This window comes from Chenopodium quinoa, unplaced genomic scaffold, assembly GCF_001683475.1.
Source record: "Chenopodium quinoa cultivar QQ74 unplaced genomic scaffold, ASM168347v1, whole genome shotgun sequence".
Classification (NCBI taxonomy): domain Eukaryota; kingdom Viridiplantae; phylum Streptophyta; class Magnoliopsida; order Caryophyllales; family Amaranthaceae; genus Chenopodium; species Chenopodium quinoa.
In genome coordinates, this window is record NW_018745540.1 from 2,171,509 (window position 1) to 2,189,641 (window position 18,133).

Sequence of the window (18,133 nt, forward strand, 5' to 3'; positions counted from 1 at the left end):
TTTATCAAACATGGTTTTCTTTAATGTGTGCACTTTAGCCACACCATATTCATAGAGTGTCAAGCACTCGATTCCAAGGGGTTGACTAAATCCATTCATCATACTTCATTTTGATGCTTATTACAATTACAACTACAACCCCATGCATTAGTTACAACATTTAAACAATTCAAAAGTTGTAATTTATACAAGTACATAAAACAAAGTAGATTTCGAATATATGCAATTATTACTTGCATGAGAAAGGTCTGCAGCTGGTATGAAGACCAAATATCACTTAAGATACAACACTGATCATAGTTGTTTTACTTATGCAAAAGGCTCCGATGGAAGTCGAGACACGGTATGTAGAAACCATTTAATGCACAATTAAACGCCACCATACGAACAACTTCAAATTGCAGCAACCATACCCAAGGTAGGATATGAAGGTGGAACAATGCAAGGTACAACACCAGCATACAAAGAGTAGACAATTCATACAAGTATAGTTCCAAATTAGTACGATCACCAATTTCAAACAAGGTAAGAATCAAAATAGTGAGAAAGTCACTAGTTTTCCACAGCGGGTGTCGAGCACCCGAGTCCAGAGCGGATGGTTTAGCATCCGATTCAACATTAGAGTAGTAGCCAACACAAACACAATAATTGGAAAAGATAAGAAGTACAAGACATACCCAAATGAAGAAAAACGAAGTGGAGCTAGACCAAAACCATATTCAACAAACAGAAAGAAATAAAAATAGTTACTAAACAAGACCACAAAAAATGAACTAAAGGATATGGGAATTGGGGATACACCATACTAATGAAAATAAATAACAAAATCTTTACTAAGAGGGTCCAAAGGGTGAAATAGCAATTCAGATATAGTCCCCTGCCTAACCAAATCCACTCAATGTATAATAAGTGAATATAGGACAGCATAGTAATAGCAAGAAAACAAAAGAATAGCAATAGCCAGGAGGTAATCTTGCATAAAAAACCATGAAGTACAGGGTACAGGGAAATGGATTAATATCCGGAAAGTGTAATAATGAAAGACAAAGCCTAGTACAATAAAAACAAAATAGGAATAGAAAAACTAATCAAATAGTGATAAACAAAGCTGAGAATTAGAAAGGTATGAGCCCATCGATCAAGAATATGGATGTGACCGTATAAGGATGATAAACAAAACTCACCAAAAATTGAAGCGGGGCGTATATTCTTGTTCTTGGTCAGCCAGAGATAATATAGGGAGCAAATATTAGATATAAGCCACCAACAAAGACAAAGCAAGCAAAAATAACCGTAATATGAAAATGGAGGGGCAACTGATATAGCTCAAACATAGATTAAACTCGAAAATAGTCTTGTCATAATCAAAAGAAGCAACAATTCCACAATTAAGAGAAAGCCATAAATACACTGCTATAAAAGGGGAGAAAGATCTTACCTGAGCCGAGAAGGTAAACAACGGGATCACCGCTCCGTTATTTCCGACCAGCAGGGTCTGGACTTCAACATCTCGCTACATCTTGAGGCCATAGTAGAGCCAACAATGAAGATTTTCAACCGCGGTATTCGCATCGAACTTTCTACCATTAATTCCGATTGCAATTCCACAAAACTTCAAACACACTAACGGGTTTTAAATTGCTTGTTTCTCTCTTTGATTGGGGTTCCAAAATAGGTATGATTGAGCTTTCTGAATAATTCATGGTAGCTAAGACAAACAAGTGACGGTGTGCGGGCTGTTTTGGGATTCTTCTTTATTTTTTTCCTTTCCTTCCTTCCTCTTAGGGTTCTTTCTCTCTCTAGATTTCTGTCATTTTTTTTTGTTAACGAGTGTCTTCGATAATATGTTTGATCTGTTAAGGTAATGTTTCAGATGCCTTTTATTGGGCTGATGACTAATAAGTTATTACCTTTAATTTTAATGTTCTGAATGCCACATTCAAGGGCTAGTAAGACTCCTTTATGAAGAGCCATAGCTTCCGCTATAAATACTTTGGCGTTGCCGAGGTTGAACGTAGATGCTTTGATGAGTGCTACGCTACTATCTCCGATGATGATTGTTACTGCTACTAAGTTGTTACGAACCGAACCGTCGAAGTTGAGCTTGAAGAAATTGTTGAGAGGCGTCTTCCATGATATAAGAATGGATGATGGGGATTGAGTATGAGAAGAATGATTATAAGATCTCGACATGGGAGATTCCATGGAGGAGAAGGTATCTATGAGACTTCTTTTGATTCTTTTTTTGAAAAGGTAAAAAAAAAAATTTAAACATTAGAAAGCGTATTATACTTATAAATAGTTGTCATGATACTAAATTAACGGTAGTGTATTAGTGGTACACTAAAATTTAAAAATCAAAGTAATAAAATGTGGTCCAATTACTTTTTATTATTATATACTAAATTACCATCACCACCGTTATTATGTATCAACAAATACATAATAATACTACCTTTATATTTCCTTTAGGCTTTGCATCATTAAATTGGGCCAAGACTAAAACTCGTCTGAAACTTCTAATAGCCCACTCGAGGTGGCCCTAACAAAAGGAAGATTCTTGTATGGAATACCCAACCTAACAAACTAACAAGTGATCTTCAAAACAAAATTCTATTTTTGACGAATAACAATTTTTCATAGAGGAGATCCTGCTTTTCAGTTTTCAATTTTCGCGTTACTTGTTTGCACACGCACAGGTCAGTATCTCTCCTCTCCTCTAATTTCGAAAATTCATCCAAAAAATTAACGTAATATCCAAATTAAATGTAAGTTTTGGTAGAATCATATTCTTTGAGTATCTGATTATTGTTATATATTTATGATTATTAATATTTGGATTTGATTAATTTGCGATCAAAATTTTCTGAATTTGTTTTATTGTTGAATAATATTGTTATTTTGTGTGAGAGGTAATATTAATCGATTCATAAATTGGATTGTTTTCTTGGAATTTTTTCGGTTTATATAGTGATGACGAATTAATAAAATATAGTTGAATTAATGTTATTGATTACTTGAAATAAAATATTGGTTTAATGTAATTGATTAGTGCATATGAATATTTTGAATTTTATTATCTGGGGAAAGAAAATGGGTTATGCAGCAATGCACAATCTCAAATCAAGAATTAGTAGGAGTAGTTTGCCAATGAGCTATTCATGCTAGTGATTTTTGGCACTCTAATTATTCGAATCTTGGCTTCATCTCTAAAAGTTCTTCGTGTTCCAATGCAAGGTTTTCTCTAATTACACATAAATAAAAATTAAGAAACTTTGACACGAATCTAACAAAACCTACTTGACTATGATTTTTTATTTTTTGAAAAATATAATAGGAATAATTTAGAAGATTCTTTAAAATTGTGCATAGTTACAAGATTCTAAATGGTTAGATTTTTTAGATACAGAGAAATTGGCATTTGGCAACCCGACTAAATCGCAAATTGTGTTTCTGTTCTTTTTTTATTGGATGAAAGTAACTGATACTGTTTTGAATAAGAGAAGTTGCTAAAATTTCTTTTGAAATAAAAAGAAAATCAGTATATCTTTATATGGAGCATATGTGAATTCAGTGTATGACAACCTGCTATACATTAAACATGATTGTCTTTGTAGCATTTGGAATTTCAAAGTAATAACCGTAATTGCTATTTTTGGTAATTCAATTAGCCACTCGAGTATCCAACTTCCACCCCGTAGGGCTATATATATCTAAACGTTAAGCCATCTAGTTTCCCAGGCACTTCTTGTAGGACATTGATATCGGTAGTCATGAGTTTGTGGATTAATATACTATATTGTACTAATTTATGAGTATTAACTTTGTAAAATAACTGGTCAGGCAATCTTGGAGTGAATTGGGACGGATCATTAGAACTACTTGTAATATATCATTTTGATGAGATGTACAAGGATAGGGTAAAAGCACTTTGGCGAGCTATCAGTGCGACAAAGTTTGTAAACGATGACAATGAACCATGTCAAATGGAAGAGGTAACATTCATGGTTCATGTTGTTGAACTTGCATCTCGTGATAAAGGTTTCTAAAATGTTGCATTCAATTAAATTTATTCTTGCGGTGTTTTCTAGGGTCTCTTCGTGGGGTCTGCTGCAGCAGCAAACAACATAGCTGCATTGAAACAGCATAATATTACTCACATCTTGACTGTGGCTGGTTTTATTCCCCCTGCTCATCCACACGACTTCACGTATAAAATCATTGATGGTAAATTCTCCCCCAGAAAATTTGTCTAAGTTTAAGGACACTGTAGCCTGTAGCACAATACCTGCATAATTGCATATATTGCTGCATGGAATAGAAATTACGCTACGTATTGTTATCTTGTGCTACTGAAGCCAAAAGAAAGCAATTAAGATAAAGGTTGCTTCTTCTTTAACTTAGACGAATTTAGATGAGATGTTCGAATCGCTACTGCATTTAGTCGAACGCCTTGCTTTGATCTATTTATAGTGGAGACAAAAAATTGATATCACTGGTGACTGGAGCAGATCATTGCTTCATGACTTTTGCTAAGGGTATGGAAATTGAAGGTCCTCAGACTTTCAGGTGTACCTGATTTTCATGGAAGCTATTAATAAATCTCACCAATATGACCTTTTAGATTTTTGATACCCATGTATCTAACTTGAATTTGATGTTCCTTAATTCAAGTAAAATTCTTAGATATTTGCAAATCACCCCTCTGTATGCCTATAGATTCCTATGTAACTTAAGCTTCTCATTTCCATTTAGATTATTGTGCTAGAGATTAGTATGAGAAACAATAAGATAGCAAGCTAGAGAGATAGAATCAATGGCAACCAAGGGAATGATAGAAGTATTATTGAACAGAGTATCCAACAATACTGACCTTCTTTCGAGAGGAAGGAGCTCTCCCAAAACAAACCTCTTAATTAATTTCTTGATACATTCCCCTTTCACCAATCACCTATTAATACCCCAAAATTAATCCCTAAAACAGACTTAAACACACCTTAAGCATGCCAGCCAAAAAATAACAAACTCATAACAAACTTATCTAGAGATTACTATTTTACCCATCTCCCCAAGCTGAATTTAACAACCTTACAACTCAGCATTCTTCCAGCTTCTTGGGCCTTCTAGCATAAGTAAAGCGGATATCAGGTTTAGGCTGATTCCTTGCATATTGTTTGTTCGAATTGTTCCTTAGACTTAGCTTTGTGTCTCATCCAAAATTTCTTTCATGTATATTACGGTCTTTCTTTTTTAAAAATATGCTGATGTAAGGTCGGAATATTAATGTCCCATATGCTAAAATCTTTGAATTTATTAGCATAATGATCTTGTTGTCTCACCTTTTCTTTAAATTTGGTATTGAGGCAGTGGTGGACACAGTATGTACCAATCTTGCTCAGTACTTTGATGGATGTATTGATTTCATTGATGAAGCTAAAAGGTCAGGTGGTGGGGTATTAGTTCACTGCTTTGCGGGGAAATCCAGAAGGTAGGCTAAAGCGCAAATTTTCCAGTGAACATGGTATTGAAACTGAGTGATGAAATAAGGTGTCTTACAAGATAAATGGGTTTTTTTTTTTTTTTTTTCAAATCCGGATGGTTGATCTAAACACATGAGTTGAATGGAACTGAGTACAGGATATGATAAAAAATAAAAATAAATAAAAATAAATAAAAAAAAGAGAAAAAAGATTTAAATGACAAGCTGTTCCTATTTTGTCGGATGTTGGTTGATTTGTGTGAATTGGGAGTTGAGCATTACATATAGAAAAATATTTCCTGGAACTATAAATGAGTGCAACATTTTTAATCTTGTTCAGTTACTCGTTCAGTCAGGTTATACTCATGCTATGTTGGTGTGTCAAATTGTAAGTGGAGGGAGTAGGGCTTCATGTTTCAGATCTTGTGACCATGTGATCCTTGTTGCTGATACTGAAAGCGGATTTTATACTATTTCTTTCTTCTTAATGCCATGTAGTGTGACTATTATTCTTGCGTATCTGATCAAAAAGCACGGCATGACTCTATCTCAAGCTCTTGAATACGTGAGAAGCAAAAGACCACAGGCATCACCTAATCCCGGCTTCTTACAGCAGCTACGGAAGTATGAACAATCACTGCAAGGTGTGTAGTTCGTGCTTGATTTTATGTTCCCTTTTTCTTTTCATAGGATTTGTTTAGTTATTATTTTGACATATGCTTTGGACTTTCTTTGTTTCAATCTAGACCATCTTTTCTTCCTTCCTTTTCAGGTATCGAGACTCAAGGTTCAGTTAGTCAGGTGGGCTATCTGTGTTAACAGCAACATATATAATTGCAATTTTGAGCCAATATCTCCCCTCTCGTAATTTTTATCAGATACTAAAAAAAGTATACAATTTTGAAAAGCAGCATCTGTCCAAATTCCTTGGCAAGGACATATAGGGATGCTACATTTTTCCATTGCAAGTCATTTGTGAAGAAACATTCTTGTTCGTATTTCATCTCTGTTTGAGACTATCATGTTTAGGTGTTAATTGTAGTCAGTTGAGGATTGAACCTCTACCAAGAAAGAGATAGATTTATTGTTTTATCTTATACAATTCTGTTTAAGTTTATTTTGCGAGGCTTATGCTATTAATATTGCTCTAAGTAGGTGATCTGAACTGTTAAGATTGTTGCTTTATGTCTAATGATGTCAAAAATTATTGCAGCTAAGCAATGTCCCAATTGAAGGTTCCAAAGAATTATGAGTTACTTCTTGCTTGAAGATGCCATCATTGAGAATTTCGAGATCAGAAGTGTATGTATTGAAATTCTTGCACACCATCTATTATTTGTTATATCTACTTGTTTAGTGCTTCAATTGCTGAATTTTGCAATATTGATATTTCATTTTCACTATGGTTACTAGTATTGTAGTTGTGCATGCTCCCAAATGTGGAACTTGTTTTTTTTTTTTACTTACTGTAGATTAATATGTTATCACGTAGTACTCTCTTCCTGAAGTTGTTCACATACATAGGTGCAATTGTAACCCGAACTTTATTGTTCGATTGATATATTAGTTTAGAACAAATAAGATATACTTTGCACTCCCGTAAAAAAAAAATTAAAAAAAAAAACATATAGTTTGCACTCCTTTCGTTTCATAATGTTTCCATCTCCATGGTTCTTGACATATATCGTTGACAATCAATGTCTAATTACAAAGAGAGGAGTAACATCTTTTTTTACGCCAAATATCTAATGTAATGAACTCCATGGTTCTTGACATATATCGTTGACAATCAATGTCTAATTACAAAGAGAGGAGTAACATCTTTTTTTACGCCAAATATCTAAAGTAATGAAAAAATAATAATTATCATTCAACTCAAGAATAATGAAAGGTACTTCGTATTAAAGACCACCAAGTAATTAAGAGATAATAATAAAATTTTAATGGGATAATGTTCAACTAATGATACTAAAAATGGCTATTAAAAATAGAAAAATTCTCAGTGAGCTAATTTTTAGTTCGATTAATTTTGGTAGTCTTATACTTTTAAAAGCTTTTAACTATGACCATAATAATGTTTTTCGTTAAAGTTCCGTTAGGTCTAAATTTACCGTGAACCAAGGTTAACTTTTCAAAAAAAAAAAAAAAGGTTATTATCCACGACAACCGCTCCATTCATTCCCCTCTTTCTTCTTCTTCAATCAAAATCTAGAGTTCTTGATTTTATCTCTTCTTATAATTTAACACCATTATTAAGTAATTTAAAATCAAACTCAAACCCTAAAGCACTTGCAATAACCGCTCTCTTGGGTGGGGTTTTGGTGGGTGGCTTTCGTGGGGGAGGGATGTTATTCGTGGGTGGGGATTTGGTGGGTTTGGGGGTTTCTTTTGTGGGGTTTTGGTGGGTGGCCAATTTCATGGGGGGTGTTTTTGGTGCGTGGCTAGATTCATGGGGGATATTTTTCGTTAATAGGTCATGGTTTTCGTGGATGGGGGTTTCTTGAGTGGGGTTTTGGTGGGTGGCCGGTTGTGTGGTGAGTTTTGGGGTTGTGGTGGCCGATTTTAGGGGAGGTTGTTACGGGGGAGGGGGGACGGAGAGGGGGATTTTGTTGCGATTGAGGGTTTTGTGGGTAGAGGGTTTTTGGGGCTGGTGGAGGCAGCCAAGAAAGAAGAAAGCAAGAAGAGAGAATTGTTGAAGAGATAGAAAATGGTTGACCGTGTTAAAGCTAACGTCTATTTAACGGTTGTAGGCTTAATAAGGTCGCAGATGTAAGTTTTTAATGATAGAGGGCTTACCAACGATAGTTAAAAATTTAACTAGAATTGAAAATAAGCAAAAGCAAACTAAAGGAATACCCTTATAAATAACCAGTGAAGGAGTAAAGCTAAAATGTCAATTTTGGAAAAATTGCTCGCTCGCCCAATCCATAGGGTATGGAACATTTTAATTAAAAGAAAAAAAAAAAAAAAACTAATTTTGTCTTTCGGCAGACATGGAGAGTATATTCGGCACACAAGCTAAGTTCACCGGATCCAAAGGGCATGTAAACAACCTCCACCTTTTCTAGCACTAAATAACTGATAGTTGCATGTTAGATAAGCAAGTTCCCTTGGTGGCCAAAGCATGACCCATTTCAACTACAATTGGTTGCAAAAGCATATTAAGTCAAATCACACATATATAGTCTACGAACTTTCACTTCCCACAAAACGAAGTTGCTTCCCCTCTTCCTTTTGGTAAGTGAAATTGCTTGTAAGAAGTTTTACTTATTCAGTTTAAATATGATTGTTTCGGGTAAAACAATCTGGTCAAGACTTTGACCTTTACTCGTGGATTGAAGAGGGGGTTCAGACCGTATGAAGATGGGCCGTAGATCACCTGCACAGAACAGCACGTTAACTAGCAATGTTCCGAGTAAACCTCTCTGATGCCTAAGTTAGTACGCGTGCTTGATACTCAAGGAGAGAAATCAATGCATGCAATTTTATTAAATATATATAATAGTGTTTGAAGATACCATGTTTGGTATTTTTGGGCTAATTATACCTTAGTGAAGTGGGCCCTATTTTTAATTGGGCTGGTTTGATCCAATTGATCAAGGGGTTGCTTCATGGGCTTTAGTCAAATTTGACTTGTGGCTTGGAGGAGGCTTTTTGGATATTGGGCTTTAGGTTATTAAATTGACTGGCCGAAAATGAAGCTACAGAGTATTTTGGACCCAAACACCCCCCCAGATCCAGTTCAAATAGAGTTTGGATTGGGTTTGGGATTATTTGTTTTGGAGGGAAACTTAACGTGATTAAAAATTTAGCTTATTTGGCAAGCATTTATGAGAGTGGCGGCTATGATTCTGCATTAAGGAGGGAGCTGAATAGTTAGTAGGGAACGGTAGTTTCGCGCACTTTCCTTTTAAGGTAATCATATAAAATGCGCTCCTAATCATTTCCGCTTTTTATTCCCCAAACACTATTTCTCTTTCTTGTGCAAAATTTTCGATAATTCCTTTTACTTTTTCTTAGATTTCCGAAGCTTGAACCAAGACGAGACTGTAAAAGTTTTTATTTTCAGCAAATTTCGTTTCTAATAAAGGTAATTTTGGTTCTTTTTCGAGCTTTCTTTCTTGTTTTTTGCAATTTAGGGTTTTAATGTTGTCACCGGAAAAATTACACCGATGGCCGGCGGTAGAAAGGATAAGCAACCCACGGTTCAGGAAGAGGAGCATGAGGTTCCACAATCTGATCGCTTGGAGGAGCTCTGGGTAAGGATTGTACAGCGGCTAAGCAAGGTGCGGTCCCGATTGAGGGGATAATAATGGATGTCATACCACCAGATCAATATCCTCTATAGTCTAAGGCTATTCCCTCTAGTCGAACCGAGGAAGAAATCCTGATGTCTCAACCTTTGTTTGTCTGAGAGATAGTAACTGTGGTTAGACACCGTTGAGAATAAAGGTCCTCTCACCAAGGTTCCTCTCGAGAAGTGGGTAGGGAGGATCCAAGGAAGAAAGATTACCTTCCATGGTTGAGATTTATATATGGTGTCATGGAAGAAGGGATTATTGGTGTTGTTTGCCGGCGAGGATGACATTATCGCTATGTCGTCTCCGGGGTACATTGGCGTCTGTTTTTACCATTTTGAGTTTGGGTTGAGATTTCTTCTCCACCCCTTCATCACGACGGTGCTGAATACCTACAATATTTGCTTGGCTTGGCTTATCCCCTTGACTGTTTGGAGGATTATTTCTTTCATTTTGTACCTCAACTTTCCTCGGCTTCGAGCCTTCCAACTACGTGTTTCGATTGATTGATAAGTTGGTGCTGAACATTAATGTCAAAGAAGGTTTGGGCTAGTTGCTATCAATTACGTTTGAGGCATTATGGCCGCTTATCCATACTTATCCTCATATATGGATTGGAAACAATTCTGGCTCGAAGTTCGATTTCCTCAGATGCCTAATCATCCATGGCATTTTGGGGCGCCAAGGTATGTTTTGAGGCCTAACCTGAAATGTCCAATCTCAGGGACGTCGAGTTGAGCCCAGTTGAGAAAGAGCTGATGGAATAGTTTCTATGTGTTACCGTTCGGGGTTAATCTGGTGCTACCTCGATGTACTGTCTCTGAACACTAACTACCTTTGCATCGAGAAAAATCTCACCATTGTCGGCCTTAGCAAAAAGTTGGGATCTGGTAAGTGTAGATACCTAAAAATGTCTCTCGAAATCAACCCCGATGATAAACAACCTTTCACCGCCATTATTGTTCAGGTTGCGTATTGAATCTGTGGAGTGCTTAAAATCATATCCATAACCCAATACATTTCCATTCACCTAAACCAACCCAATTCCTAGCCCATTTCCACAAACCATGACTTATTTTTCTCTTTTCGTGACCATAACCCAAAAACGGACAAAACTAATTTCTTGGCCTTATAATTTTGATCCAAATAATATTTTTTTGGATAGGCCTTGAAATAAGCTTTCCAACAGTTTATCATAAGCTCAATTCCGATTTGAAACGAAAAAGATATGAGCAAAACAATAAAACTCGGCCCAAAACCGACACCCTTGCACAAAAACGGCCATATCTTAAAATCTACAAAAGTTTTGGACCAGATTTTTATTGGGTTAGAAATTAGACTTAAAGATCTTTCTGGTGATATATTATATGCCTTATTCCGAGTTATGGATCATAAGTAATGGATGTATTAAAAACGCGTAAAAACTGAAAAGTACTGCGCCAACGGTATCAACTAAATGTTGCGCCACAATGTTAGTACCGTGCCACGGCACAAAGATTTTCCAGATTCTTTTCTTAAAGCGCTTTCTTTTCCCGAAATGATAGAATTTGGTATCGTGCCACGGTACCAGTATCGTGCCACCGATACCTTTTTCTTCAGTGGTGCTCGTTCTCTAGGGTTCCGACCCGTACCTCACTCCATCATTTTTCTCTATAAATACGAGACTCATTTACTAGTTTCGGGGAAGGAACATCAATTCTGTCTTCCTTCTCTCATACTTAGAATTGCTATTCTTTCATCATACATCCCCTAAGCACTACAAGGAGTCCATACAATACTCGAATTTCCGTACTTAAACCAAGGCGTGAAAGGTAGAACCGATTAAGGGTTTGGACCAAATCAACTCTAGTTTAATTTAATTTTATTTGTTATTCTTTGAAGTTACTAAAGTTTTATTCATGATGTAGCAATTTAAATAAGCGCGGAATGTGAGTAATTCATTCAATTACTTACTCTTATTTTATATTGCTAATATCACGATTAGGTTTATTATTATATTTTTGATGATTGACTAACGATACTATGGTTAAATTGTTTTCAATATTATTACTTATTTTATTATATTTATTATTGTTCACCATATTGCATGTTTAAAGGGGATATGTAATTGAAAATCACGACTAATAAGAAAATTTGGATGACCGGTGTAGACACCTACTTTTGGCCTCTTGTCCCGACGGGAAGTGCGATGATGTTACAAAAACCCATTCTTCATGCTAGATCAAAGTTGAAGTTTTTATGGACTCCAAAATGCATTATGAAGTAAGTTAAAACCCGTATTTGAGACCAAGTTATCTTATATCCTTGTCCAATTACTAATTAGGCCTAAAATGTGCTCATACATGTTTAATCTTAATTAATAACGGACCCAAATGCGTCAAATGCAACATTTGGATCCAATGGATCTTACATTGTTGAAAACCAAGCCAATTTGATAAACCGACAGTCAAATTTCCGTGCAAGGCATAGACAGTTGGATAGCCCTTTAAAAGAGCTTTCCAACGGTATATTATTACCCCAATTCCAAGTTAAAACGAAGAAGTTATGATCAAAATACTAGACCGGACCCTAAAACCGACACCCTTGCATTTAAACGGTCATATATTTTGATCCATAACAGATTTTAACCTAATTCCAACAGCATTGGAAAGTAGACATTCAGATCTTTCCAATGATATCTTATATGCATTAATCCGACTTCGAAATAAAAAGTTATGGAAGTTTTAAAAATGCGTTTTCGTATAAGGTAAACCGCACCGTGCGCAACTCTCAAAGTTGTGCGCGCCCTGCCAAGCGCAAGTCAAAGAGTTGCGATGGGCACTCCAGCGCGACTCTGAGAGTTGCGCGCGCCACCTGATTCTGCGAGTCTAAAACCCTAAACCTAGATTCCTACGCCTATAAATAGGGGTCTTCGTTTAACCCTAATCACTACAAAACAAATCAATTTCTAAACCCTAGCATTCTTAAATCCCTAATCTCTCAAGTTCTCTTACTATCATATTACTTCTCCCCTCTCTTCCCAACTACTCTTCAACCCTAATCCATCCATTTGCAGTCCTTGGAGGTACGAAGAAGAAAGAAGGTCCATAAACATATAAGACAGAGATTTAAGCAAGTAGAACGGTTAGTTTTTTGAGCACTTAGATAAATCACTTTTCTTTTCTTGTTTAAATAACTTTAATCAATTAATTAGTGTTGTTTGATCACTTTAAATAAACTTTATTTAATTAATAGCACATAGTATTATTCCGTTTAACAAGACTAGAATTGGAATAATTAATTGATTGTTTTATCACTTAAGCCAAGGCGAATCTTGTTTATTCTTCTCCTTTTCACGAATTTGAGTAACAAAGAATAACGACATTCGTTACAGTGTAATCTTTATGTGATCAATGTTTGTAAATAAAATCAACTAACTTAGTTTTAAGTATCACGTTGCATATATTGTTTGGTGATGAAATTGTGAAAAAGGAAGAGCTAGTAGAGGTCGCACTAGGGCTAGAACAACGATTCCTCTCTAAAAGGAACGTTATTTTAGTACCCTCGCTCCCGAACTCATTTATGGTACACGTAGACCAATTTGGGCATGGGTAAACTTATGATTCATGCTAAATATATTATATCCCTTGAACCCTACTTGGGAGAAAGGCGTGAACAAGGTTTATGAGTTGTCCTAAAACTCATTGGCGACTCCTTATTAGTTTCTTACAAAAAAGCGTAATGATAGAATTAACTCTAATTCAAGGTCTCCCAAACAGTCAGGAATTCAAATCCTAATACACCCTAAAAAAGTGTAAAGTCCTAGGTTTTTAAAAGGCCATGGGCATAGAGGAGAAGGATCCCCTACGACGGGCACACCCTTCTCACAGTGGCGACTCCGCTGGGGACTTAGAGGTTACAAGATTAGCTTTTGGTTATGGTTCAAGGTTTCCAACTTAGGTTACCGATGAGTTGCAACGAAGGGCTAACTTGGATATCTCTAGTTAGAGAGCGAGACTTGAACGCATAATATCTTCCTTTTTTCACAAAAGTAAAAGCCAAACAAGCAATATTGCATCATGCATAATCATAGCACACTTTAACCATTGGGGATTGGCTCATTGACTAGGGGTCGCCAACACTAGGCTTCTATCCCCGAAATCAATAACAATCATCCCACCCATATCGCCAACAAAATTTTAAGAGAACTATGTCATGGGTCAACACGTTGAGTGATTGATTCGTGCATCGTTTCTTAAGATATGGTACCTATGGACACCCAAGCCTTGACCTAGAACGACATTATATACTTTGAAGGTTCCTTTAATGTGCTTATGTGACTACGTGAATATGTGCTTATATGTTTCGTGGCTAATCTAATTAATTCCAACTTGTTACCTAGAGATATTTTAATTAAAAAAAAAAATCGTTTCGATTGAAAAAAAATAAAATAATATTTTATTTTTTTGGCATTTTGATTTATAATAATATTAAAAAAAATGAAAATGTCGAACCTGCCAGGTGGCGCGCACCGATCATAACTGCGCACCCCATCCAAGCGTCTTCCGTGCGACTCTGCATCTTACATGCGCCCACTGGTCAACGTTAACTTTGATTCATTACGAACAATGTTATACGGAGAAAACGATATTACCGCTTCAAGGTTGATCATTAAGTAGGTGCTAATAATTTTTTATTTTTATTTTATCATTTAGCATTGTTCTTCTTTTCTTTTATTTTTTTTATTTTTTTTTAAAAAACATGTCTTTTATTTTCTTTTTAAAAAAAAAAACAAAACAAAAAATGCTTTTGTCTTTCTTTTATTTTTGCGTTTTCGCATGTCACAGTCGCTTCTCTCTAAGTTTCACTCTCCACCTTAGCGTAAGACGGAAAATTGCGTGCGATACCATTTTCAATTATGATGATTTGTGTACGCCCTTTTTAATCGAACTAATGACATTACTTCTTATAAGGTTCGTCATTAGAAGTTTGCATCCCTTAATAGGATGTCATCAATATTCCCATTCTTAAACGTGCCTATTTTCGTGGTCATCATTTTTAGTTGTAATTAATCAACCTTGATTTAAGAGTATAATTTATTTACTTCTTCTATGGTTTAAAAAGAAAATCTCGAGAACCTTACTTGGGATGATTGCCTCATAAAAAAAATGAGAAATAGAGCGGAAAAAAAAATCAAGAAATTGTTCTAAAAAAATGAGTATGACACAAAAAAAAAAGAAAAAAAAAATCAAAAACAAAGAATAATGAATGATAAATCCGAGAAAACGATTTAATGATTTTTTGGGTTTTACGTTCGGAGGCAACCATTCTTTTTCAAGCAAAAAGTAATTATCCTTTAAAGATGAACAATATGAGAATCTAAAAAAAATAAAGATCTCTATTGTAACCTAAATGATCAAGTATCACATTCCAATATATTGATCATTTTAAGAAGTATGTTCGGGTCGATTAATATTTCTAAAAATTTGATGAGCATTTTCAATTCAACTTTCTTTTCTATCTCTTCTACCTTTTTTGAAAACAGTTCATTTAAAGTAAAATCCTTAGATGATTACCTTGTTAAAGTCAACACAAATCATGACATTCCATTAAAGATTGTTTGTGAATTTTTTTTGACATTTTTATCAACAAATTTGCTTATAGTAAATTTATAGACACCTAAAAATGTCTCCCCAAAACCAAACTCGATGATGAACAATCTTTCATCGCCATTATTGGTCGGGTCGAGTATTTAAACGTGGGAGTGCTTAAAACCCATATTCAGTCAAACATATTCAGCCAATAAATCAGTTAAACAATTTATTCAAATTCAGTACAACTCATATCCTAGCCCTTTTAATTCATTTCGTGTTAGTTATTAATTAAGCCCGATTAATAAAGAATAAAAGCCCTAAACCTGAATTAATCCAGAATAGCTGAAACGTCGCATAATATATCACATACTTAATTATTAAGCAAGGAATAAATGAATCTAGACTGTTTTCAGGAAAACATGTGCACCATATCACGGCAGACAAACCACGTCATAGTATTCCGCGCCGTGTCGTGGTATATTGCACCGTGTCACGGTATTCCGCGCCGTGTCGCGATACACATGCCGTGACGCAACATTTTTCTAGGGTTTCTCCGAGGCGCCTTTTCATTTCTAGGGTTTCTCCGAGGCGCCTTTTCATTTTTCTATGGACCTGATTTCTCCAATTTCTGGACACAACCAATCATTTTCTTCTCTCTTTAGCCTAAACACTAGTCACCCTATTCTCTCATAATACTTCCCCTAAGCACTCCAAGGAGTCCATACTTGACTCGAAATTCTATACTTAAACCAAGGCGTGAAAGGTAGAATTAACTGAGGGTTTGGACCAAATCAACTCTACTTTTCATTTAATTTAATTCAATTTGATTTATTATTTATTGAAGTTACTAACAGTTTATTCATGATGTAGCAATTTAAGGAAACGCGGAACGTGAGTAGTTAATTCACTTAATTACTCTTCTTATTATTCTTGTTGCTAGTATCATGTTAGGTTTATCATTATTTGATTTGGCTAACGTTATTATGGTTAAATTGGTTCCAATGTTGATGTTGATTCTATTATATTTATTGATCACCGTATTGCATGTTTAAAGGGAATATGTAATTGAATATAACGCCTAATAAGATAATTTGGACGATTGGTTTAGGTTCCTTTTCAATCTTGTTGTTTAATCAAGTGATCACAATATTTTAGAATTATGTGTAGCATTAATATTCAACCAATTTAGCCTAATATTAGTTTGGAGCAAATTGAATCTTTGTTTGCATGCCTTTGAAATCACAGGAATTACTTTTCGCAATATGAATCGAGTAGAGGCCAATACGGGCGAATGTGACTCCATGACTCACTTCGTACCATCATCCCCGATCCTCCTTTCATGGTTCCGAACCATATGGAGTTAGTAATCACATGGATTATGAATGGGGTGTAACCTTCATGCGTTAATCGTTGTTGCCTATTGTTGTCCCTTAATCGTGGTCGCCTAAAATGATCCATGAACGGTTTACATGTTACTTAAAAACTTGTTGGCGGCTCCCTACTTTCCTTGTCCCTAATCGTATATGTGAATTCCCACTTCCTATGAGTGCTAACCAGATTCGTTCCGTAGGAAAATTACGAATAACCTGATTGCGAACGAAAAAAGAGGGGCACTGGATTAATATCCAGACTACCGCGCCACGGCAATCATGTCGTGTCACGATACAGAATACCGTCACGCGACGTTTCGTACCGTGACACTGTAAGTTCTGCCGTGTTGCGGCAATCCTAAATTTTTTCCAGTGGCTCTGTAATTTTCTCGTTATTAGCTTCCTTTGATTTTTTTGAAAAAATGTGTGTGTTCTACATACGTCTTAGCCTCGGGGGATTTAAGCTCTATCAACCCAAAAACACTCATGGCAATACGGGTTCAGCCGAGTTATTAAATCCACCCAAACCATGGAGTCGAGTTCGATTTAATCACGAACTTGCAGAGCCGCCCCTTGGCATACACCCTCAAGGGAGGCTGCCTTGCTAATGTGTCCAAACTCTTAACCATGGTACTCTTTTGACACCAAATAAACTTGATCATAGTGGAACATAGAACTTGACCTTAGGTTGCGAACTGTTCTTTGCATCATTGTGCCTACGTGCCCTATGTGTGTATATTTGATCGTTTCGATCCTAACCTTAATGATCTTTCTTTGTCTATGGTGGTATTTTATGACTAACTAATTCCAATGGACCGTACTCACTTAGTAATTAGCGCAAACTCTAAAATTGACAAAATTGGAAAAAAACGCACAAAAACAATCTGGAACTGATTACCGTGCCACGGCAGAAATTCCGCGTCACGGCAAGCAGTGCTGTGTCACGGCAAGTTGTACCGCACCACGGTACAATTTGTCATGTCGTGACATTTGTATCGTGCCACGGTGCTCAGGTTTAAGTCTAGTCATTCCCTGTTAATTTTGGTCCACGCGCCAGTCGTTTCAACATTCTTTACACGTCTAGCCATGTGGTCATACCATGAGTCTTATAACATCACCTAATCACTCACGAGTCAAGTATAGTCCACACACTTTTTTATTTTTAACTCGAGTTGTGCACCATGTCATTTATGATCGTACACTAGGTTCATGCATGTGTCTCTTTTTTCTGTCACAATAAAAAAGAGTGGAGTTTTTCTTACCGGTTTTCAAATGTCTATCTTTCCCTCCTCCGTCCCTATTTTGAACAGTGAGTCAGACCATTAAGTGAATTTGGTTTATATCGCAGTACTTGGTTAAGAAGCAAGGGTAGATTGGTACAATTCGAGTCACTGCCACAACAACCTCTTATAC

The 18,133-nt window shown here is 35.9% G+C and overlaps 1 protein-coding gene and 1 long non-coding RNA gene across 2 annotated transcripts; one reads left to right on the forward strand and one right to left on the reverse strand.

Moving 5' to 3' along the window:
* LOC110716015 lies at window positions 1-2,237 on the reverse strand. Its single transcript, XR_002510366.1, has 2 exons — window positions 1,439-2,237; window positions 1-391 (listed from the first exon to the last, which is right to left on the reverse strand). It is a non-coding gene; the product is annotated as an uncharacterized LOC110716015 (long non-coding RNA).
* A 253-nt stretch (window positions 2,238-2,490) lies between these two features.
* LOC110716014 (dual specificity protein phosphatase 1-like) lies at window positions 2,491-6,882 on the forward strand. Its single transcript, XM_021894649.1, has 7 exons — window positions 2,491-2,699; window positions 3,844-3,995; window positions 4,092-4,227; window positions 5,368-5,488; window positions 5,978-6,123; window positions 6,252-6,280; window positions 6,693-6,882. Exons 2-7 carry the CDS (start codon window positions 3,906-3,908, stop codon window positions 6,729-6,731), a joined length of 561 nt encoding a protein of 186 aa, XP_021750341.1. The 5' UTR covers window positions 2,491-2,699; window positions 3,844-3,905; the 3' UTR covers window positions 6,732-6,882.
* Window positions 6,883-18,133: the final 11,251 nt, after the last annotated feature.

What these genes read in the sequence shown, in the direction of transcription:
- LOC110716014 (XM_021894649.1), top strand. Translation starts at nt 3,906, where the DNA reads ATGTACAAGGATAGGGTAAAAGCACTTTGGCGAGCTATCAGTGCGACA. An exon ending in AACCATGTCAAATGGAAGAG is followed by an intron (nt 3,996 to 4,091) that starts GTAACATTCATG and finishes GGTGTTTTCTAG; the next exon opens with GGTCTCTTCGTGGGGTCTGC. An exon ending in GTATGAACAATCACTGCAAG is followed by an intron (nt 6,124 to 6,251) that starts GTGTGTAGTTCG and finishes CTTCCTTTTCAG; the next exon opens with GTATCGAGACTCAAGGTTCA.